Source organism: Thermobia domestica, chromosome 8 (assembly GCF_964235325.1).
Source record: "Thermobia domestica chromosome 8, izTheDome1.hap1.1, whole genome shotgun sequence".
Taxonomy (NCBI): Eukaryota; Metazoa; Arthropoda; class Insecta; order Zygentoma; family Lepismatidae; genus Thermobia; species Thermobia domestica.
In genome coordinates, this window is record NC_137461.1 from 57,313,122 (window position 1) to 57,338,616 (window position 25,495).

The 25,495-nt window shown below is 32.2% G+C and overlaps 1 protein-coding gene across 8 annotated transcripts in view; it reads left to right on the plus strand.

Moving 5' to 3' along the window:
- Positions 1 to 25,495, plus strand: part of LOC145692925 (tubulin glycylase 3A-like) — a 55,941-nt gene that overhangs the window by 4,523 nt on the left and 25,923 nt on the right. For 2 of the 8 annotated variants that reach the window (XM_081768494.1, XM_081768489.1), the window contains exons 2-4: positions 3,138 to 3,264; positions 5,694 to 5,866; positions 18,399 to 18,602. In XM_081768494.1, coding sequence (XP_081624620.1) covers positions 3,156 to 3,264; positions 5,694 to 5,866; positions 18,399 to 18,602 — 486 coding nt within the window. In that variant the 5' untranslated portion in view covers positions 3,138 to 3,155. Of the gene's footprint in view, positions 1 to 3,137; positions 3,265 to 5,693; positions 5,867 to 6,990; positions 7,164 to 9,876; positions 10,059 to 10,672; positions 10,864 to 11,521; positions 11,692 to 18,398; positions 18,603 to 25,495 lie in introns of all 8 variants that reach the window. The other 6 variants (XM_081768493.1, XM_081768488.1, XM_081768492.1 and 3 more) reach the window with 4 other exon arrangements.

The following is a 25,495-nucleotide window of genomic DNA, read 5'->3' on the forward strand; positions in this document are numbered from 1 at the left end:
CTTTACGTAGTTATGCTTGATACTACTAAAACTAAATACAACACAAAGACAAGCGTAAAGAAAAACATTATAGACTTCAAAGAGGAAAATTAAACTTCAAGTTTGTTTTAAAGAATCAACTAACTTATGCGTAATAGAAGCTACAATTGAAATTATGGAGAATATGAAATTAGAAATTCCAGGACAAAGGAAAAGCTGAAGTAGGGTAGTGATGAAGAAAGTAGAAACAGAATGAGTGAACAAAAGTGAGAAAAATAAAGAATATATAAGAAATAACTATGATAACAACAATAATTGTCCGTAGTTTATCTTTGCTCATCTCCGATAATTCAATTTCCGATCAATATTTCAATTTCGAAAGCTAAGAACCTTTATGTACATCTACAGTCTGTTATTTGGTGATAATTACCGTGTAAACGCCTTGTATTTTAACTTGAATGTGCTTATGCTGGAATTCTAATAATTCTAATAATCTTCATTCTAATAATATCTATCCAGATATATAGATCACTTTCTGAAATTTATATGTCCGTAATTTTGGATAGAAGTCACAAAGAGATGTCTACTTTGTAGTTTAAAGTTTCTAGTGTAGCTCCCCCCCCCCCCTCATTCCTAGTAACATTCCTGGTCAATCTTGGTTCTCTCAAAGTGTCGTTCCCTTAAATTAATGGAACAAGGGTTTCAGTAGATTGTTCCATTTTAACACTATCAGAATATACAAAGAGTGGATTTAGATTAAATTATAGGTCAATTTCTGAAATTTCCTTATCTGCCATTTTGAATAAATATTACATAGAAACATAACAGTTGTATCAAAATATTTTACTTACAAAGATACTTCAAATGATATATCGACAGACTCTCTTTACTTTTAAACTCTGTGAGTTTGCTATTTCACCAATCGCTTTTCATGACGCCCCTGGTCGAATTCGGTTAGTAAAAAATGTCAGTCTCTCAAATTTATTAAATACTAGTGTCGGTATTTAACACAAATATCTATTTTTCTTGAGATAAAATAGAAATCCCAGAATTATGGGACAGCCAATGTATATTACTTATAATCTGTATAGGTAAAAGTGTTATTTGATTTATAGGTCATTCAGAAGTGAAATATTTTTGCAGAAACATGCTCAAGCTTCTTCCCATTTTGTCTCTCTTCTGTATATATACACTTTAATCCTGTCCTGTGGTCAAATCAACTCTGTTAATTTTTGTATATTTTATCTCAGCTCATTTGTGGAAAATAAATTGCTACTTTAACTTTGTGACATTTCTGGTGACAAAAACGTTTGCTGGCAACTGGTGGACCAGTTCCTTTGAGCCTCATTAGTTTGCTTCAGAAATCAGTGAGTTTCTTGTTCGTATGGCGAGGAAAAACCTTTAAGAGCATAGAATACTTATTTACAGATCTGTATGGTCGTCAAATAATAGTACTACTCTAATAATAATAATAATAATAATAATAATAATAATAATAATAATAATAATAATAATAATAATAATAATAATAATAATAATAATAATGTATATTTTTTTAAAAAAAGTTTATTAGCCCGTGGACCACTTCTCTGGGAATTCCCTTGTAACTTTTAAAATAATATTTAAGAAGTGCTGAAATTTTATGTCATGCAAATATCTGGAGAGCGAATTGTTTGACATACACTGCAATACCATCAGATTAACAGTGTTGCCAACAAAACGTCAGGTTTTTACAAATTTTAAATTGTATATCGAAAGAAAGCAAATAACACTACAGTTCTAGTTCATTGTTACAAACTAAGGACACCACAGTATTGCGAACGTCCAAAATTTTGTGGCCTCTACAGCAGTAATAACGAAACTGACGAGGAAACCGATTCAAGTGTGATACGAAATTGTGGACGAGTTTATGCGCAAACAAAATGTTTTTGTGTACAATTAAACCCATTAGAGGGGAAAACCCTCGTTCTCAACCGCTCCGGAGATATAGAAGAATAACGGGAAGGTTGGTGCTTCGATATTTTACGAAGTTTTGAATATGTAACAATAGTACAAGTAAAATAGACTTTTAAGAATGAAGAATTTCTTCATTCACGAAACTTTAGTAATACGTCGTCTTAGACATGAGTGTTGCAGAACCGAAGAGTGCATAAAAAATTCTAGGGGAAGAATGTTTTGGAGGTAAAAGGCGAAAATAACTGAGTTCAATTGTTGCCTGAAATAGGCGTGTAAGGTGTCTATGTATAGGTTTCTTGGTACGCTGAATCAAATAAAAGCATTATAAGGTCAAATAGGATGAAAAATATTAAAAAATGGTGGACGTTTGCAACAATATGTATTTTTGTTTCATATTATTTGATTTTTTTTCTATAGCGCTTTTGCACAGAATATGACCTTGTATTTTTGTTCACATAATAACGTCTCTGTTCGTTTAGCAATATAATTAATACAAGTACATTCTTGCAGGGGTGCCCACAAGGGGGGCTATGACGCAAACTGCGTCATTGAAATATTGTGGGGGGGTTAAAAATCCATATAAATATGTTTGTTGGGGGGGGGTAAAATTAATCGAAAAGAAGATTTTTTTCATGGAAGAACACCTACGGATAGACACTTGGGGGGGTGCGTCATGGACATGAGGGGGGGTGGGCACCACTGCATTCTTGTATCACTTTTTCTCATTTTCTACGAACTAAAGACATGATATATTAGCAAGTAATATCATACAATTTTCTTCTTCGTGTCAATGGCGTTTGTTATTTCTCATTGCCCTTTCTTTTCTCGGCCCCGGGTAAAATCTGCAACCAACATTCAACACCACTTTTATTTGCTCTACTGGATCTTTCGTAACATTTACATGCAATTTTCAAACATATTCACTTGCAACAAAGCCGAAAATCCACAAAATATCAGAGTACCAGCTTTCCCTTTACCCCTCTATATCTCCATATTCGCTTGGTACTAGCGTTTTTTATCTATTAGCTTAAAAGTTATAAAAGCATTTTAAGATAAAGGGTCCACTCTATGTATGTATCTTCTATCAGTTCACTTATACGGATGGGACTTGTGTATAGGTATGTATATTTAATATTATGATTCCTTCCATTTCTACTTTTATACATGTGCTCACATAGTTTTATTACTGCTTGGGTTCTCAGGAAAATAAAATTTTTGTGATGGTGACGTCGTATCCAGCTGTTCGTAAAGCCCTTAAACAAAGAGGATGGGTCGAGAAGTTAAATCCTCAAACATTTTATCGTAATGGCAAACCAGTAAGCCCTGAAGGTAAGTAGGAATGCTATTGTATTTTTTTAAATAATAATTTCGGAACATGAGTAGTATCTATATGAACATTGCATTGGAAAAACATTTCGATAGGTAGGAAAGCGTAACAAGCTACTTAAATATATAAAGACAGAATATTGGATAGCTGCCTCTGTAACGTCATGACTTTTTCATTAGTTTTGCATCACTTCGATGTTTCTGTCTCTTAGAGTATAATACTCTCACCGAAGTATTCGACGAATCTTTTTCATAACCTTTTATTGAAGAATCTTCATGCTTTTCTCCTTTTATCATTCTTATTATTCCTTTTATTTCACATTAGCACTTCATATCAATTCTATTTAGGCATCGAAAACTAGTCATTTCTTCTAATTTCTCCTCTCCCAGTTTTTTAGTGTAGTAGATCATATTTGTCATTTACAGTTGTTATTCACTCAGTTTCTCTTTTTTTATTTTTTCTGTGTGTTTGTGTGAAATTAGGACATTCTTTTAAAAGGATGTCAGGAAAAACCAAGAATGTCATATACTGAACAATTTTTAGATTAAAATGCTACTTGTTATCTTCCCTTCATGATAATGAATGAATTTGTACCATATATTGAAATTATGATTTAAAAACCAGTATATGACAAGAAATGAAATATTCGAGTGTTCATTTAACTTAATTATTTAAAACTTCCTGCATTGAATATTTCTTTTGAGGCCGCAGTGACTTAGTAAATGCTCACCTCTGGTGATGAAGTAGAGTGTTCTTCTCTGATATGTGAAGTCCCTGGTTCGAATCCAACTCTTGCCAAGTGTGCTTTATGGCTTACAAGCACTGTGTGTGGGGGTTTTCTTCCATTTCCTTCCTCTTTCTTCACTCCACCATTTCGTTCATTATCATCATCGGCGTCTCCTTTAGCTTCGGAGCATAATCATGAGATGTTAACCTTTAAAACAAAAGAATATTACCTTTCTTTACTTCCTCATTTATTCTTAAAGTGTATATCATTGCAATGCTTCGATTATATCGACTTTTAAAATTAATTTCTCTTTTATGTACAATTAATAATATTGATTTTTCATGTTTTAGAAGTATTTTAACTGTTTATTTGTGATTATGTACAATACCTGCAGTTTTAGATATAAAAATTCACGTATCAGCATATTTTTTTTCAAATAAGTAAAAATCATTCGATACTTGTTAAAAAATAATCTTCACTTTGGATATTCATTGTAAGCCAGAGAAACGTATAATAAATTCACTAGATAGTCTTCGCACCTAATTGTATTTATTTTCAGTTATATATATATATAACAAATTTCAAATAGGAATACAATTTCACATTCGTAAATTACTTTTGACAATAACTTCTAAATAAACTGACCATTTGGAATATAATTTCATACATCATACATGCACTTTTCACAATAACTTCTAAACAAACCGACGAATTGGAATACAGTTTTCACAGTTGAAGTTATAAGTGTAGTTATGGTAGATACGAAGACACCAATATCCCTTATTCTTAAGTGTACACTGCATAAAATTACATTTTCAAAATTTTTTAGTAAGATTTCTTATTTTGTAGAGAAATTCTTCCTTCTGAAACATTTTTCTAGATACGGAGCCTTGCATTTGTATTTGTAACTACTAAATTTGTCTGTTACAAATTTATTTTGGTTTTAATGTGATTCTTTATTAGGGATGAGAGGTAGTGTGTTAAAACAATTTAAATTATATAGTCATTCAAAGAAGTTAAATACTACTTCCTTTGTAAACTAATATGCTCTCACTTGTAGAAAAAGTTGTATAAAATAAATACCTGTCTCCTTGGTTGAGTTCAGGCAGATTTCAGGAAAGGTAAATCTTCCCTTCCGGAGTTCACACAGTGTTTCGGGAAGAAATGTTAATATGTTTCTTTAAAGAGGTAGATAATATACTTCAGCTCATATCACTGAATTCTCGCACTTTCGGGATATTTATAACGTTACTCAATAAAAAGCTAAGGAACAACATTGAAAGTCAGAAATCCACAGAGATTTTTTTAGTTTAAACAAGATATATATATATATATATATATATATATATATATATATATATATATATATATATATATATATATATATTTAACTCATCTAAGACAAAATAATGAGTTTTTGCTGTAAACCATTTTATTTTTCTCGGTAAAGCCTTGGATCCCTTCCTCTCTTGGATTTTAAAACACTCACTCTAGTTTAAAAAACAAGTTGGGAATTAACACTGGCTTCTTTGTCGATTTCGAATCATTTTGGTAATATTACGTATCAAAGTTTCCCACCTCATTTCTCAGTGGAATCGCAAAGTTACTTGACTGTTCATTTCTTTTAATGTGATTATAAATGCCAACTGTTGGTTTATGGTATGAGATTGTACTTACTTCGTAGTACCTTTTTTATTATTCTAGAGCTGTGTAATGGGTTAAAAAATAAAAAATATGCTGAAGGATTAATGCAATCGATGTATCTTTCTGATTATCCACCGGACTTAATATGGACATTGAAACATCCTAGATCGTGGCTTACAGTCGGTAAAAGGCAAATTGCCAGCAGATTCCCAAGATCACGCTTTGCGACTAAGGTACAATTTCTCTTGTATGATAGCAGAAAATAAAAGTGTTGACGGTTTTGTAGAACTATACGTCAGTGCTCGAAGTATCAACATTAATTTCTCAATTACAAGTCTAATAAGCTTGATTGACTTGTAATGCCTATCCAAAACTTAATTTCACAATAAGACCTGAAATGTTCTTTGCCTTTGCACAAAGAGTACGTTTCATGTTTATCTATTCCTAATTCTATTTCTAATCGTAATTGGAAATTGTTGTACGTTAAACTCACCTATTGACCACCAAGTTAAAATCTACTCAAAAATAAGAACAGTATTGACCCGAATAAAAGACTACGTTAGTAAACTTAAATTATAAGTAATATGATAGATTTTGCGTTTTGTACATGAAGTTGTTGTATGCTGGAAAGAACATTCAGTTGAAAAAGTGTTCTTTTAATAGGTATGACTTTCCGATAGCCTTTTTCTTTATCTTTTAAATTTCTTCCTTACTCTGATCATATTATTTTTCAAATATTTATTTTATATTTCTAAACATGACCGTACCACTGACTAAATGATCGACTTAATCAATTTTATCACAATATGGTGTCTAATAGGAAATGAAGAAATTCTCATGTTATATAAATAGTTGTTTTCTTGCAATACAAATCTTATCTTTTAGACAGTTGAAATAGGGAAAGAGACTTGAAATTCGGTATAATTGTAAGTTTAAGAGGTGCGAGGGTCTGGGGCAGAGCCCCCAGCTAGTATAAAGACATAACACACATGTACATCTTGACCTTTAAAATCATTCCAAATAAAAGTAATCACTCTAAATCAAAGTAATTTCCATTTTCCATATTTTTTTTTATATTTTGTTTTTGAATTGAAATAAATTTCCGTTCCCCATATTTTTTTACTTTGTTCAAACGATAACAAACTTACAACATATATTAAAATTTCTAAAATATCTTTATTAGTTAATCTTACAAGTATTGTTTCATGTGAGACTTTTTAAAAGAAACTTAAAGTTGCACTTTAAATTTACACTGGATTATTATTATTATTTTTTTTAAATATATCTAGTTTCAAATAAAATTAAGTTCCGAAAGGTGTTCATTTTTACAAATAAAACGGATATTCATTTTTCTTAGATCTGAATTGGACAAACACCCCTTATATGCCAATCATAGAGAGCATTATACTACAGCCTCTTCATTGCTATGCCCCTGATCTAGTTTGGACCATGCAAAATCCTATTCCCTGGCTTACAGATATTAAAGTGCAGCGTGTGAGCAGATTCCCCAGCTCATGTTTCGCAACAAAGGTACGCTATTACCTGCTAAATATTGTGCGAGCAAATTTTGTTTTTAGAGTGTGCTAATTTGTTCTTTGGCCAGTGCTCGAAGTGAAATGTAATCACACTTTTCCCATACTAAAACTTCTCATACACAACTTTGAGCTCTACCGTAAATGATGAAAGCAACAACTGCAATATTTTCAAAACAATGGTGTCTTAAGTGTTAAATTAGTGTGTACATCGATACATTGGAAGTATTTGTGTTCCTCGATTGCAATGTTCTTGACTTTTTTTTTTAAGAAAGTGGGAAGGCCATGTTATGCATTGAATAAAAAACACATAGGGGTCCAGAGGGTCTCAAAATTGCAAAAGAAAATAATTAAGAAAAAATCCCAGTTTCTCTCAAATTTTCTCGCTCGAGGGACATAATAGGGAAATGTGAATAGTATTGTTTGAAAAGCTGTTCTATTCTGAATAGAATGAGATACAAACCATGAACCTAGGATAAATAGGGATGATGCTGTAGCTGCTTGACTGAAAGTCTATAATTTACCTTAAAAATGCCAAAATTTAAAAGGATTGAACTAATAGATAATATTCTATGAAATTTTGTAACATTTAGTATTGATAGGGGGATATTGTTTGATATACACCACACTATCACCCGATTACTAGTGTTGCCACCCGAAGATAAAGTGATTTTTTTTTAGATATTATGTATTTCAAATCTATATTTTAAATAAATCTAACGATACTATATTTACTATTCATTGTTACAAACTACGGAAACTACTGTATTACATACATTTGTAAATATACACATTTTGGAGGGCTCTACAACACTAATAACTCAAGTGAGACATGTACATCGAAAATAACTTGATGACGAATATTATGACTGTGATTTGACGCATTTCTTACACGTACACAAAGTAGGAGTAAGGTTACGAAGATTTGAAAAATTTACTTTCTCCAAAAGATTTTATTTCGAAAAAGTGCTTAAATAAATATCGCACCCAATTATTGATGGTTTACAATGAACTTAAAGATCATAACAGCAATTTAATATCTCAACCCGTTCCGAAGATACGAAAAACATAGGTGTAGATTACATACTACTTAAATGATGTCGTAATATCCAATTGTTTTTAAAATATTGCTTTCGTCTGCCCTATAACATTACATCAATAGCTTTTGGTGGTTTTGTAATTACAACAAATTCTCGCAATTACATAATCAAAATAGTGTTGCAAACTTTACCAATGTTCACCATATCTCCGGAAGGAGTAAAGATATCAACTTTCTGTAAACGGCATTATCATCTTTACGTCCATTGAAAACTATCTTTGTGACTGGGTGTGATAATTATCTAAGCATTATTCGAAATAAAACCGTTTGAAGAAAGTACAATTTTCAATCCTTTGTAACGCTGTTCCTATTTGTTCTTGTTTGAAATATACACATCATATCATGGTCATAGTATTCGACACTAAGGTATTGAAACGGAGTAAAATGCTTTCGATGTGTATTGACACGTTAAGTCTTATTTGCAAAATTACCTTGTAGGGCCGTTGAAAATTTGGATGTTTACAGATGTTTGGGATACTATTGCGTTCTTAGTTTGTAACACTGAATAAGAAATGTAGTACCGTAAGTTTTCGTTTAATGTATAGATTAGAAATATATAATAACTTGACGTGGGGTCATTTAAAAATATAACTTTATGTTGGGTTGGCAACATTGTTAATCAGTGGTATTGCGGAGTATACCAAACAATGTACCCCTGTCGATATTTCTAAATTATAAAACTCAACGGAATTTTATCTACTAGTTTAAAAGTTACAAAGACATTTCAAAATAGATGGTCCACCCTGTTGTGTGTATATATATAGAGGATGTTACTGAACTACACCAGCAAGCTTTACAAAGTGGTTTCTCACTTCAAAATAGAAAAAAAGAAAAAAAAGAAAAAAAGAAAAAAAGGAAAAGGAAAAACTTTATGTACCCTTTGGGGAAATGTGCATAGTTTCAGAAAAAAAGCCTGTCCAAATTGTGAACAATGCATCGCAGCAAGCGTTATTCCGAACACGAAGACCCACCACGGAACTGGCAGTACCTAACACTTTCAACCTTCTGTCAACCCATTCCGTGTTCACTGCTGTCAAGGCTTACTTTTTTGCCAACTTTGGATCCACTTTTAAAATCGTGCATATCTGGGAATTCTGTTTGGAGTGTTGGAAATATGTGTTGCATTTTATTTTTTCATACTTACGGATGGCTCTAGCTCTGAAACTATGCAGGTCGATATTAACTTTTCTTATTATTTTGATGTGAGAAATCACTTCGTAAAGTTTGTCGGTATGCTTCATTAACACCATCTATAAATACAAACACGCTTTGTTAAATGTAAAAAGTGTGAAATTTAACTTGTGAATTTCAGTAGAAGATCAAATTCAATATTACACTTGAAAAAACTAAGTTCGCGTGAAAGTATTTTTGAAGATCAAGATAAATCTTCAGGTACTAAAGCCAAAATCTTTAAATGATTTACAAGGAATATAAATTATTTATTTATTTTCTTTACGAAGAGAAACTGAACTAATTTTAATCAGAAAGTATAGAGATGACTTTTTCTAACGAACTATAATTTTTGACGAATGTTTGAAAAGAAGATCCAAGATATACGAAGGAATGCAATAATTACTACATAATGTATTTAGGATAAATTTGATACTTCCAGATAAAAATCAACCCAAACAACAGAATCCTGAAGACGTAGATAAAATGATCACTGCCATGCTTCTGTCATGTTGTGATCCTGATTTAGTATGGACAATGGGTAATCCTTTTCCGTGGGTAAAAAATGGCGATAGAAACAAACCACTTGTATGTAAATTTCCTTCTTCATGTTTTGCAACAAAGGTATGCTTCGTTTGCTAAACTCATCATGTTAAATTTTTGGAGTTTGTTTATTACAATTCAGTGCTCGAAGTGAGGGTAGTGTGGGATATTTTTCGTCTAAGCTGTCTTTTCATCAAAAAGTATTAATCGCACTCTTAGGCTTCTCATATTTAAATTGTTTTCAGTGTCAAATGACTTCATACTGAATTATCAGGTCGTTTATAATCAAATAGTTATTAAATCAGAAAAAGTACATAAACTTAATTTTATCATTACTCATAGATTTGCCTTAAATGTTCTTGTTTTCTGCTTGTTAATACAGATGTCAAATGTATATGTTTCAAGGAAGACTTTTATGAACTAGAAAACAAAATATCACTTTAAAAGATTCATTATTTCTTTATTAATCAAACTAAAAGAGAATTATACGATTTTTTTCTGCTGAAATTTATTGTGACAAATCACAAATCGATTCTATTTGCTTCATTCAAAATCTTGGAGCAAAAAAAAAAAATAAATAAATAAATAAATAAATAAAATAAAAAATAAAATAAAATAAAATAAATAAATAAATAAATATGAATTTAGAAACTACGACAGTTTCATTAAAATTGTGTTTTTATTTACTGTGTCAGATCTCTTGCTTCGAGAGTTAGCTTTACCTAGAATGTTGGAAATGTACGATGCAGAAGCTAGAATTACGTCATGTCTTACTTCACACTGCTCTCCTGATTTTGTATGGACAACTGAAGATCCTTGCTCTTGGATTTCGTATGGAAAAGAGATAAAAATTAGCACGTTTCCGTTGACATATTTTACAACTAAGGTATAGACTTGCTTTGTCCAACACTCTATTTACTTACCTGTTTCATTGGTGTCTTTTTCCTTCAATGCTCGAAGTGAAGCCGTAATTTTTCTTTCAAATATTAGTATTTGAAATACTAGAATTCAATTTCCTCAATATTCCTTCACATTGCATATCATTTATTTTTAAAATAAATATCAATTCCGTAAATGCTACAGTTTCTTTTTCGAAATACATTAATTATTAAAACCGATTAGAGGAAGAATTGTAAATGTTATATATACACAACAATCTTTTGTTATTAGTTCTATTTTTCTACTTTTCTAAATAATTGATTCATAATTGTAAGTAATATTTTAAATATTCTAATTAATTTGAATTATATTCTTCTTACTTCATGATCAAACATTTTCTTGCATCCAAAATACAGGACATAAGTACAAATTCCACAAAGACACATCTATAAGACCATATTGAAGATCTTTATACCTATTCATTTAATTTGATTGAAAATATGAATTAAGAAATATTTTTTTTATTATTTCAACGAAAAATCAAATAAATTTACATTAGGTGTGAAAGTACAACTTTATATTCCAAATTTTAGAGACAATTACTTTCTAAAGCTATAATCAGGTTATATATTCCTTAATTATTATGTTTGAAACTATTGTTTTAGAAGTGTCCAGATTACTTCAGACGACAAATATTGAGGTTATATTATTGTCACGTTTGGTTGCGGAACATGCTCCAGACTTAATATGGACAATGAAAGACCCTACTATCTGGATTAACGCTGAGAAACTTCAGCGTATATGCAGATTTCCTTCCTCGCGTTTCGCAACAAAGGTACGCTAATTTGCATTGCTTTATTTTCAAAAAAAGTAATAATAACTATATTTATTTTACTTTCTATGAGCGCAACGATATTCAGTGCTCGAAGTGAAGAGAAGCTCAAAATTTGATCCTTCCTATAATGAACATTAACGAAAACTTCAAATTACAAGAGTTGGATTGATTTTAATTAAATATGATAAAGATGATGGGTCCGAAAGTTTATTTGAACGTAAAACTATTTCATAAATGTAATCAAAATCTGTATTTCTTAAAGGGATGTGTGTAAAAGAGAAACTGTTTTGAATAAATCAACTAAAGCACAATTGGTTCTATTACAACAGATAAATATTTTATCATCCGTTGGGATCGAAAATAACATGAGAAGACGTATATTAATAACACAGAGAAAAAACACGTCTTCGAAAAACTTTTTTTTTTTTTAATTTGTGGTACGTGTCGAGTTTATCAATGCAGCTCTCTTTGAACCTTATCTACAGGGTTTTCATAAAGTCTGGACGGATTTGATTTGCTTATAATTTTCATAAAAATGCTCATATTGAAATCAAATAAAGTGCAAATGGTAGCGGAAGGATTAAATTTTTACCTGTAGTCTGCACCAGCTCAGTTAATTCACCGCCACACCTCCAACTGGGCGCCATTTACGTCCACACATTCGCGTAGGCGGCGCTGGAATCCACTCACAGCGTTCCGCCGTGTTTGATCCGAAATGCCAGCCAAAGACTCAGAGGAGTTTTTCATTTATTTCTTTAAAAGACACACACACCAATACAGCTTACAACTTACTTTTAACAGTCAACATTGAAACAACAATGAAAACAACAATGGATGGAATTTGGTAAGAAACAGACCCTTGCCCTCCCTCTCCCTCTCTCAACGTGTTCAGAGTTGCCGCTTATCTAACAGTGTTGCCAACTAAAACTTTAATCCTTCCGCTACCGTTTGCACTTTATTTGATTTCATTATGAGCATTTTTATGAAAATTATAAGCAAATTAAATCCGTCCAGACTTTATGAAAACCCTGTATTAACAAACACACACGAAACTAACACATAATAGTATAAGAAATATTATATTTACCAAAGTTATGATCTGAAGACAATAAAGAAGTGTCAAAAAAATAGAAGAAATCTGTATGAAAACCTAAATGAGTGAACATTCTTTGTATTATTATTATTATTACATAGCGCGTTCGGAAAGTAACTTCCGATTGATTACTGTGCGTGAAGTAGTGGGGACAACACTACCATCTTTACACAGCGGTAGATTAGCCTGCATCCAGCCGTGTTAGAGTGAAAGTTGTCTGATCATTAGTTGCACTTTTGTAGCGTTTCAAATTGTGTGCTGCAGTAGAAAATCTTGCGAAGTGCGAGATGCGAGCTGTTATACGTTCTCTTATGACAAAACAATATTGGTCAGAGCTATTCATCGAGAACTTCGTGTCGTATATGGACCAAGTGTGATGAATGAAGGACTTGCTCCTAAATGGGTTCGTTCATTTAAAAGGGGATGAACAAACATTCATGACCAAGAGGGGAGTGGAAGGCCATCAGTGGTCACTGACGAACTCGTTCAGAAATTTGATGGAAAAGTTCGTGAAAATCGACGTTTCACAATCTCGGAGCTTTCCGATGAATTTCCACAAATGTCTAGGATCTCAGCGCTTTGATGATGATGATGAACTGAAAGATGCGGTAACAGGTTGGCTCAAGCCACAAGCGGAGGATTTTTATGCTGATGGAATTTCTAAGCTAGTGTAGAGATATGATAAGTGCTTGAATGTTTATGAAAACTATATTGAAAAATAGAGCAAAGAAGTAATTTTCAGATGTATATATAATAAATTCTTCTTATTTATTTTGGCGTTTCTTTTTTTAACCGATCGAAGGTTAGTTTCCAAACGGCCCTCGCCATATACTTTCATATTGAACATTATTGGCATGGGAGACATAGGCTCGTTTCCCGTCGGGAGCCCATGTGGTTCGAATCCCACATTAAGCTGTAGGTCCACGTGTTGTATAGCCTCGCTGCTGAAACTGACGTTAATCTCAAAACCAAATTAATCCAATCAAATTATATTGAACATTATATCTAAATGTGTTTCAAATGTTGTACCTATCTATTCACTGTGACAGCTATGAAAGAGTAGTGAGTAGATGAATACCATAATTGAAGTGTATTCAGTTATAATATTCAGTAGAAAAGTATGTTATTGAGAATAAAGAGTCAGCATGTGGGTTAAGTTTTCGTATGGCCATCTTTTTCTTTCTTTCTTCCTTTGGCACTAATACCACCTGGTCTTAATCTTGACAAACATAATATTCTTTCTACTACCATGTAGTACATTAGTGTGTGTTTATTAGAAGAAAATGTTTAAAAATAGCTCCAGTGTTGAGCTTGAAACGTACCACAAATATTTATTTATTTATTTATTTTTATCTTTTATTTTATTATTATTATTTATTTATTTATTTATTATTTTGAGGACGTAAAGTGATTTTCTTTCTGTATTAATAATTTATCACCTGCTGTTCTGCAGCAAGTAAAGCATAATTCTACTAAAAAAAAAAAACTTTACAACTTCCTTTGAACTATTTGTCTACAGTAATATCATGGGGAATAACAATGTAAGTGGACTGACTAACAGATGTGAATCACCCTGCACACTGTATGGCGAATTCCTCTTCAACATGCTATTTGATATTATAACAGAAAGATACTACGCTCAAATCCTGGTCTTGAGTGTCTATTTCTATATGCATAACGATATGTCATTTTAGGGTTAGGGGATTCTTTATGGCTTGCGTTGTCAGTGTTTGAACAACTGCTATGTATATATATGACCCTAAACGATGCATCTACTTAGCTACAAATTTTCTCTTCCTTATTGTCATAATTGATAATAAATCCTAAAATGATACATGTTAACTCACAATTAAACAGAAGATTGTAACGTTATTTCTAAAAATGTATGTTCATTTCTCGGAAAAAGCATGAAAATAAAAGTTAGATTAAATAAAAATGTTCCATCTTTACACATTATCACCGGGTGAAATAAATAGTAAGATATGGTTAGAGTACTTCACTTGCTAGAAAGTTCACAAATATAAATGATTTATAAAGTAAGAAGGAAACTATTATTCGTTTTTTATTTTTATTTTTTACAGCTAAACCTATTTACTTTTCTAAAATGTTCATTTCTCATTGTACTGGTATTCATTAATTATTTTTCGGATTGATCTGCTTAATCGAAAGCAAGTGTTAATAACTGGAAGGCAAATTAAATAACAAATAGACTGAAAAGTTGAAAAAAAATAGATAAAACATAAGCTGGTCATAATATTTGTATGATTCTTCCTAAATTGCATGTAGGGCTGCAGTGGCTCAGTGGTAAAGCGTTCATCTCTGGTCTATGGGGTCCCTGGTTCGATCCCAGCTCGCCAAGTAAACTTTGTGGTGAACAAACACCGTGTGCGTGGGTATTCTTGGGGTTCTCCCGTTTTCTCCCACTTTCTTCATTCTACCATTTCCTTTATTTATCATCATCACCATCTCCTTTAGTCTAGCCGGTATAACCGGAGAACATAAAACTTAAAGATTTCATTTCGTTTCATTTCTTCCTAAACTACAATTCCATATACACAAGCATTGCTAAACTGGTGTTATTCAGTGCGATTGGTATGTAAATATCTCTATAAAAGACATTTATTCTAAATTTTCCGTGCATTTGGTTTTATAATTTTACAATGATATACATATTCTAGAAAAATAATATTTACGGTACTATATGAACGTGTCTAGTACTGATTCTTTAACAAATCCATTAGTATGGATGTGAAATTAAATCATAGGATATTAAACAAATTATAAATGATCGCAGATACAAAATGTTAGTCCAGTGATGATTTCAGATATCTCCTGTCTGGAAATTTCAATACGCAGGGAATTTAAGTAGTACTGCGAACAAACTGATAACCCTTATAAACACGATCGGAGATTTATCCCGGAGAGAATTTCATAGTTCCGGGGGGAGGAATTCTCCGTGCCACCCCATAATATCATCCCTGGGTCTAGCTAAACCTTATTTCAACAATGCATTTATAGAGCGTGAAATAATTTTTGATTCAATTCGTTTAGAAGTTTTAAAGTGAGCGTAAATTAATTATATACTGTATGTTTGTTAATTTACAAAGGAGAAAATATTAATTTTATTGGCAATGGAGGAAATGTAAACTGTAATATACGTAAATAAGAATTCCGTGTTATTATGCTGATTTCAATAAGTTCTTATAATGAATTTGAATGTGATACGAACACTGAGTGTATTATTGAATTCTAAATTTCAGATATATTATTCTTTTTCGGTTTCACTTGTCAGCATAAAAAGTAACCTTATGGGTGGTAATATTTTACATGTTATTGTTGTAATCTTCAGAAAATTTACAGTAACATTTTGTCTTCATATACCTATTCTTCAGCTTGAGAACACACATGCTAGTTTTACATTTTTAAATATATATACACATGTTAAAATGTTTGAATATACTGGTACAAGAAAATAGTTATACATTTCACCTTGTTCGCACAATACATTTATTTCCCACTAACGAACTTCAAGTAATGTTAATAATTTATTGTGGGTTTTATTTTCTTGACAGCCTCTTCAGCAATAAATAACTGCTATATAGAACGAAGATCGACTTCTCCCAATATCTAGGTTCCTTCTAAGTGTTTGATTTGATCTATTTTGCCAACTAAACCAATACTGCATAGAGGAACAGTGGCACTACCTCGTATACTAAAATTAGAATAACAATAACTAAACTTGAAAGTGCCTTTCAAACATAAAAATGATTAAATACATATGAAGTTCCGAAAATGTATGGCCTTTAATCTTTATTAGAGTAGAGATGTTTCTAAACGTACGCGTATCTCAATTATTAAATAAACTTTCCAACCCTCAAAATTATCCATATATAAATTACTTTTGCTTGAAAAATAAGCTATATATATTTCGGAAAATTTTGCGGCATGCTCTTTCTCGCGTTTATTTCGTGTTACACTTCGAGCACTGATTGGTATGTAGTTTATAGATTTGGTAGATTTAGTATGTGGAATTAATCATTACGCTAAAGCTGAGACTTGAAAACTTTTTTTTTAAAAAAAAGTATTTTAGAATTTTATATACTTATTTACTTAAATAGAAAGCATTTGTATTTACTGTGTGTTTATTTTGTCAGTAACAATATCATTATTTAATAGTATTTCCCGTGTAGAAATCAAATACGAGAGACTATCAATATTCTATATAAACCATCACAGAATTTTCTTTCTAAACAAAAAGTAGAGAAATGATAACTGTAGACAACAGATAATAACGTCTCTCAATCTTTATATTAATTTCGGAAAAGTAAAAATAATGTATCCATAGATAAATCAGGAGATAATTTAGTATTAACTAATAAATTTACCTTGAGTTGAAAGATGTGACTAACACCTAGATTATAGCTTTCTATATTTTATTGTTTTGTTTAAATCCTACCTGTAAATCTAGCTACATGTATTTTATGCATTTCATCAACCAACTCAATTATCCTCTCATTAAAATATTCTGTGAAACAAACAATATGTAGTAAGATATATATATATATATATATATATATATATATATATATATATATATATATATATATATATATATATATTATTTTAACGTCCCACGATTATGCGCTTTAGTCTAAAAGAGACGGATGGTTAATGGAAGTGAATGATTAGGAAATTAAATGTTTATGCTATGCTACTGAGAATTGACAACGTGCAACACACTAGCCACTAAACCAGCGTGAAGGTTGAGTTGAGTTGATTTTGAGTTTAGAGTCCCTTTCAGTAACGAGGCTATATGAGACGGGAAGTACTGATTACCGTGGAATCCGAACCACATGAGCTCCTGCCGGGAATCGAACTCGGGTCTCCCACGCCAAAGGCGCGTACGCTAGCCGCTTAGCTACAAAGGAGCTTACTAGCGTGAAGGGTAATATGTAGTAAGTACAAGATAAAAAATACCAATCATCCATCATCGTACCATCTAAATATCTATTATTTAATTATCTATCATTCAATAGTCTATTTGTTAAATCAATTAATCTGTCAAATCACTAGTTGCTTCTATTATCTAATCACCCAATCTTCCAAGTTATCCAGTTATGTAATTAAACTTCTCATCTGAAACTCCATCTTTGGATCACCTAGTCATCTAGTCATCTAGTAATGTAATTATTGAAGTATTTGATAAATTAAACGCCCTAATAATTAATTTTTGCTGATTTGTCAAAAGTGAAAGTGGCATTTTTAGAGATCATATCGAAGTTTAAAAGATGTGTTGTTAGAAAACCCCTTTTTAAAGTCTAATACACTCATGCATATTCACAGTCGTAGCCACAATGCCTGGTATATCACACCCATAGCATTTTGTTTAGTTCAATGAGATTTATCGACTAATATATATATATATATATATGTATATGTCACCTTTGGGCATGTACATTTTGTTTAGTTAAACACTAATAATATTGTAGTATTTAGTTTTTATCAGGACAAAATAATACATTATTGTAGTGCCTTATTCTGTCTTTAAATAACTATCTTCATACCAATCCGCAACAGTAGATTGAATGTAACAACATTTTGTCTTCATTAACAGTCAGGTTTAAATAGAGTTTTGCGCCATGGGCACTGGTATCATGACTCAGGAAATGTTGAGACCTTCTTCCCAAGATGTTTCAACTTAAATTCCCCAGATAATGAAGCAACTGCTTTCTTGCACAACTATCGTTTGACAGCCTGTATCTGTTTCTTAAGATGGTTATATGAGCAAGATGAGAGCAAATTTAATTTAACAGGTCAGGTAAGTAGCGCAGATTCGAAAAAGTGTTTAATAATAATAATAATAATAATAATAATAATAATAATAATAATAATAATAATAATAATAATAATAATAATAATAATAATAATAATAATAATAATAATAATAATAATAATAATAATAATAACTGTTGTTGTTGTTTCTCCTATCCCTAAGATTAATGGGAAAGATTATACAGATTATAGACCAATTTCTATTATGGGACCATTACCTAAAATTTTTGTTAAGCTTGTATATAATTGAAGTAAGATTTGAAGCTTTCCTGGCGGCGTATATGATAAAGTTCTTCTCGGGCAATCAGCCAGGTGAAAACTGGTGGATAGGCCAACGTTTCGAGATCTGTCATCGTTCTCGTCATCAGGGCAATTATGTAGAGATCAGCGGATATAAGTAATATATACTCTGGGATGGAGAAAATGCTCGTTCCTGATTGGCTGAAAATGCTGGTTCCTGATTGGCTGGTTCAATCTGAAAAACTGGAGCTGTGATTGGCTGGCTATGTTCCGTAGTCCGTGCTATTGATTGGCTGAGGGTTATCTGGATGTTTGTGTGTCGTTTTCTTTGCTGTGGTACTGATGACCGGGTTCCACAGGGGGCTGAGTTGAAATCCAGTGTCTCTATTAACGTTGTTCGGTTCATGAACTATGGGAGAGATTCGGCTACTATCCTGGTCCAGTAACTGGTGCTCTTGGTAATGATGGATGTGTCCTTAAATAAAACTTTATGGCCTTGAACAAACGGATGGAGTCGCCATGGGATCAACACTTTCACCAGCAGTTGCGAATTTCTTTGTGGAAGATTTTGAGCAAAAAGCATTAGAACTGACACCTCTCAAGCCGTCATGTTTTTATAGATTCGTAGATGATACGTTTGTCATCTGGCCTCACGGGGAGAAGACACTGCATTTGTTCCTCGAATTTCTTAATAAACAACATAGTAATATCAAGTTCACAATGGAGATTGAAAAGGACGAATGCTTGCCATTCCTGGACATTCTCATCCGCCGGAAGCCCGATGGTAGTCTCGGCCATAGCGTCTACAGGAAACCTACTCACACTGACCTCTATCTCAATGGCAACAGTTTTCATCATAAGTCACAGCGAAACACCGTCATCAGCACACTAGCACATAGAGCGAAAGACATCTCAGACGAAGAATCCCTCCCTCGGGAACTGGATCATCTCAAGAAGACGTTACTCCAGAATAATTACAAGAAGCATGATATCAGTTTGGCCCTGAAAAAGACCTTTTCTGAACAGAGGAAATCCAAAGAAGAAACTGAAGAACCATTGAGTATAGCAGTTTTACCATACACTGGACAACTTTCTGGAAAGATCTCCCGGATTCTGAAAAAACACAACATTAAGACCATACACAAGCCGCCACCAAAAATCAGGAACTTACTTCGCCCGATCAAAGATGACTTGGGCTTAAAGACACCAGGCGTGTATCGTATACCCTGTGAATGCGGAAAGGCTTATATAGGACAAACAGGACGCACCATTGAACAACGTTGCAGAGAACATGAAAATTACATTAGATTATTCCATCTAGAAAAATCAGGTTTAGCTGAACACAGTTTATCAGAAAGCCATAAAGTTTTATTTAAGGACACATCCATCATTACCAAGAGCACCAGTTACTGGACCAGGATAGTAGCCGAATCTCTCCCATAGTTCATGAACCGAACAACGTTAATAGAGACACTGGATTTCAACTCAGCCCCCTGTGGAACCCGGTCATCAGTACCACAGCAAAGAAAACGACACACAAACATCCAGATAACCCTCAGCCAATCAGTAGCACGGACTACGGAACATAGCCAGCCAATCACAGCTCCAGTTTTTCAGATTGAACCAGCCAATCAGGAACCAGCATTTTCAGCCAATCAGGAACGAGCATTTTCTCCATCCCAGAGTATATATTACTTATATCCGCTGATCTCTACATAATTGCCCTGATGACGAGAACGATGACAGCTCTCGAAACGTTGGCCTATCCACCAGTTTTCACCTGGCTGATTGCCCGAGAAGAACTTTATCATTGTATATAATTATCTCTATAATCATGTTTCTCCTGAAATTATGAATCAACAGCATGTCTTCATGAAAGGTAAATCTACTTTGTCTAATTTAACATGCTTTATGTACGTATGATATTATTCCTCCTGTAAAAAGCCAAGGACAAGTAGATGTAATACTCTGATTTTGCTAAGGCCTTCGACAAACTTCCTCATGATACATTAATCAATAAACTTAATTCATATGACCTATCACCAACTTTTATTAGATGGTTTATCTCATATTTAACTTGTAGAATATTTGTTGTGGGATATAAAGGTCATGTTTTCGATACATACAATATTTTTTCTGGTGTTCCCCAGGATTCCAATTTAGGTCCACTTCTGTTTTTCTTGTTTGTGAATGACCTTAAAGAAAATATTAATGGTCAATTTCTTATGTATGCTGACAATTTGGAGATCTTTACGTGCTCTTAATAATGTTTGTGACCCCAGGATTCAATTTAGATCCACTTCTCTTTCTCTTGTTTGTGAATGACCTTAAAGAAAATATTAATTGTCAATTTCTTATGTATGCTGACGATTTGGAGATCTATCGTGCTTTTAATAATGTTTGTGATTGTGTTAAAATACAAAATAATATTAATACCATTGTCCCTTGATCAAAGATTAATGCTTTACCTTTGAATCTTAATAAAACATGTTCTGTATCTTTCACTCCAAAAACTAATCCTGTCTATTATAACTATGTTGTTGATAGTGTTTTGGTCAAAAAGCTTGTCTCTATTAAGGATCTGGGTGTTACTTTTGATGCCAAACTGTTATCTAATAAACATGTAGAACGCATAGTTTCTAAAGCTAGAAGAAACTTAGGAATAATAAAATGGATTTCTAAAGATTTTTCTTCTTTAAAAACCTGTAACGTAAGAAGTCACCTTGAATATTGTACTAGTATTTGGAATAAAGGAATCCCGTACTTTCAAAAGGATATCAAAGTAGTTCAAAATTTGTTTCTCTCATGGTTAAAATGGAGATTCAGATTTCTATCAGAGAAAATTCATGATGAAATTAGGCACCTTCTTGGTCTACTAAAACTATCTGAACGAGGAACTTTATTCGATATGAAACTACTCCATAATATTTTGACTGGCAAATTACCATTAATTGAGGCTGTTAGTCTTGGTGTCCCGAACATGACAAGAAGAAATTTTAAAATTTTCAAATATACAGTCCTTATTTTAGTGATGCACCGATATATAAACGTTTGTCAAATGCCAACAACTATTTACAAATCATTGATGTCTTTACTCCTGATTTTCCTTCTATTCAAAGAAAGTTCATTATAACTTACCACTTATCATAATCTTTTTTTTTTTTTTTTTTTTACATGTTTTAATTACACTGTTTCTATTTATCAAATCATTGTCTGTCATGGACTTTTCTCTTATAACCTGATTGTAATTTTAATTATGTTTTACTTAATATGGGTTATTATGATACTTTTGTATGTTTTTTTTTTATTTTAATACTTTTGTATATATGATTGTTTTATTATTTATGCACTATTCTTGAGAATTGTAAATGGACTATTAGTCTGTAATTTCCTGATACCAATAAAAAAAATATTATTTAGATACCTTTATCAAATACTTGCTTTGTTGACAGTGTAAGACGGAAACACATTATTTTACGTATAACGAAGCGTTACTTACCCCTTTCTTCTATATGTGCTGGCTATAATGCTAAAAATACACCCTTCGTCTTAGCTCTTTTTTCTTCTTCCTCTACACCACAAAGAAAATAAACTAATAATCCCATGGATGAGCCAAGTAATTTCGTCACTTCTGCTGTCAATCTAAGTGCAAGGTTTGAAAAACACATTTTCGATTAAAACCAAATTCCTGCTAGGTAAGGAAACCTTTCATTATCATGTTTATAATTCAAAGCAGAACATAACCATTGTATGTTTCATACGTAATGCATATCTTTGGAAATACCGGAAACAAATAACGCCGGAAGCACTGATGGAAATACGTTACGCTTCCTCGTCCCCAGGATAAAACTGTCGTAACTCAATATAGATTTTAAATTGTTATCAATTTTCAGTGTGTAATAATTTCAATTTGTATGTATTTAAGTAAGGTTTCTTTTCAATAATTAATATTATACATATTGAAATAACGTTACAATTCCCAGAAACAGAAAATACAACCAAGTTTCTTTATATACAACAATTTTGTTTGACCTACTTACAAACCTAGCATTTTAGAGTTATGACAGTTTTATTCTGGGGATGCGCTTGTTGAACTTAATAGTTTTCAACGTCTTGAAATAAATATTAGGTAAATGGGCCAGAATCTGTATTCAGCAGAATATTCAGACAAAATAGAAATTAGTTATAGGTTATGCTTTATAACACGAAAGTGATTAAATCTCTCAAATATTTTTTCAGTGTACTGTCCTTTGACTCGTTTCATTTATTTATTTATTTTCATTGTTACTTGTTTATTTCAAATTATTTTTTCATTATGTACAATGTCGTACTGTTCTGACACAAAGGGTATAGTACAAAATTAGAAAAATCGTTCTCTCCCCAGATCTACTGAGTACCACTCGCACTTTAGATGCACTGGGTCTCGGCTATGATTTCCGGTGAGAGTGCATTGAAATTTAAGCTCATTACGATTGTTCGGATAGTATCTTAAACTTAAATTCATGTTTTTTATAGCTTCAATTCTGAAAAACAACGTTCAATTTCGACGAACTTTTTTTGTTTTGTTTTAATAATCAACTGAGTAATTGGAGAAACCAAAAATATTATCAATCAAATAGTTGATAGTAGTTAAATATAAAGTCAAACATTTTCAGTGTAAAAGTGTTTATGGCCGTGTGATCATTATGAATTTCACATACTTGCTGGAAAAATATCACGAGCAAGAAAATGTGATTAATCGGTAAATTCATTATGAAATGAAAAATGAAATGAAATCTTTAAGTTTTACGTGCCACGATTATGCCGGCTAAGCTAAAGGAAACGGTGATGATAAGAAATGAAGGAAATCGTGGGAGGAAATGGAAGATCTTCAATAAAACCGATGCACATGGTGTTTGTCCACCACAAAACACTTGGCGCGAGCTGGGAATCGAACCAAGGACCCCATGCATCAGAGGTGAACGCTCTACCACTGAGCCACCGGGGCCCTATATGTAAATTCATTATGAATAGGTAGTGATTAAGGAGTATGATTGGCTAGTGTAAATAAAAATATTGGAGAAGTTAACGTCAAAAACCTTTACCATGTTTGCCTCCCATAATTCACTCTTAGCAGTCATATAATAAAAATGATGTGCAGAGCACGTTATGAACATAAGTAACTTCTATTTAATCTCTGTTTTGAAACAAAATTATATTTCCAGTATAATCAATGAATCTCTTTCACCTTTGTCCTTGAGATTTTGGAAAATGAAAACGGCTATTTCTTGTTATTATTGAGGGGTCTGTTCTTTTTCTAAGTATTGAAACACTGTTTTCACAACTTACAACGATGCAGCGTTTTTATTTCTGCTAGCTGAATCAAACTGTTAGAAACTATTTGTTAAAAAAAAAAGTAATATTACTCGACTGTAATGGTCAGGATATCTAGACGCGAGGATAGAAATGATTGTAAATTGCAAGTTATGTTTTGTAGTAATGTACTGATATATGTACCTTAATAAAAACAGAGTGTTTCAAAACAATACCGACAACGTTTGAGAGGTGATTCCTAACACCATGATAAGACAAAAAGTATAGACCATTCTGGGTGCACGAATGCTTCTTTTCAGAGTTATAGGCTGTCGAAAACATGAAAAAATTAATTTTAAAGGTCCATAGCTCCAAAACCATGGGATCTACCGTAGTCGGGTCAAGATTTCACCGAGCAACTAGTGCCAAGTTTCGCAATTCTGCGGTACTTCCGCAACAGTTTTTATAGAGGTAGTTTGTGAGTACTTCAAATTATATGCCCGTACCCAAACTACCTATATAAAAGTTGTTGTGTGAGTACCTTAGGATTCTGAAACATGTATTTTTGGATAGCGCAAATATTAGTTCCTAAGTGAAATCTTGATCGGACTACGGTAGGTCCCATAGTTTTGGAGCTATGAACCTTTAAAGTTCATGTTTTCGGCAACCTATAACTCCGAAAAGAAGCATTTGTGCACCCAGGTTGGTCTATACTTTTTGTCTTATCTTGGTGTCAAGAATCACCTCCCAAATGTTGTCGGTGTTGTTTTGAAACACCCTGTATATAATTGACATTGAATACATTAGAAAACAGCATTTTAATTTGGAACAGAGAAGTGAGTGAAAGGAACTTTGTTTCATTTTCATCATGTTTGTCTCCCAGTAACAAAAAAATCTGATTCTCATCTGGAATTAAGCTCAGTCACATAAATTAAAACAACAAAAATAAAACAATGATTAACAGAAAACAGAAAGGGTAAAACTGAGATATTTAAGTTTATTTAACTAATTATTAAATTAATTTCATGTTCCAAGTTTAATTGCTTTATCTACTTATAATTAAAGATGATGAGTAGAAATGAACCTAATGGGAATTGCCATATTTCAAAGTACAAATAACAGCATTAAAATGAAAGTCTTAATTTGATTTTTTAAACCCAGAGTGTAAGTGTGGTGTGTAGTTGATAGAGACTATCTGTTAATGATGACAATATAACAACTTATGTAATATCGTGAAAAATATAGGAATAACCAAGTTCAACGTACACACCAAAAGTAAGGGACACATTAGAGATTCGAAATAAAGTAATCTACAACTAGGATTATTCAGAGTCATATGTAACACAG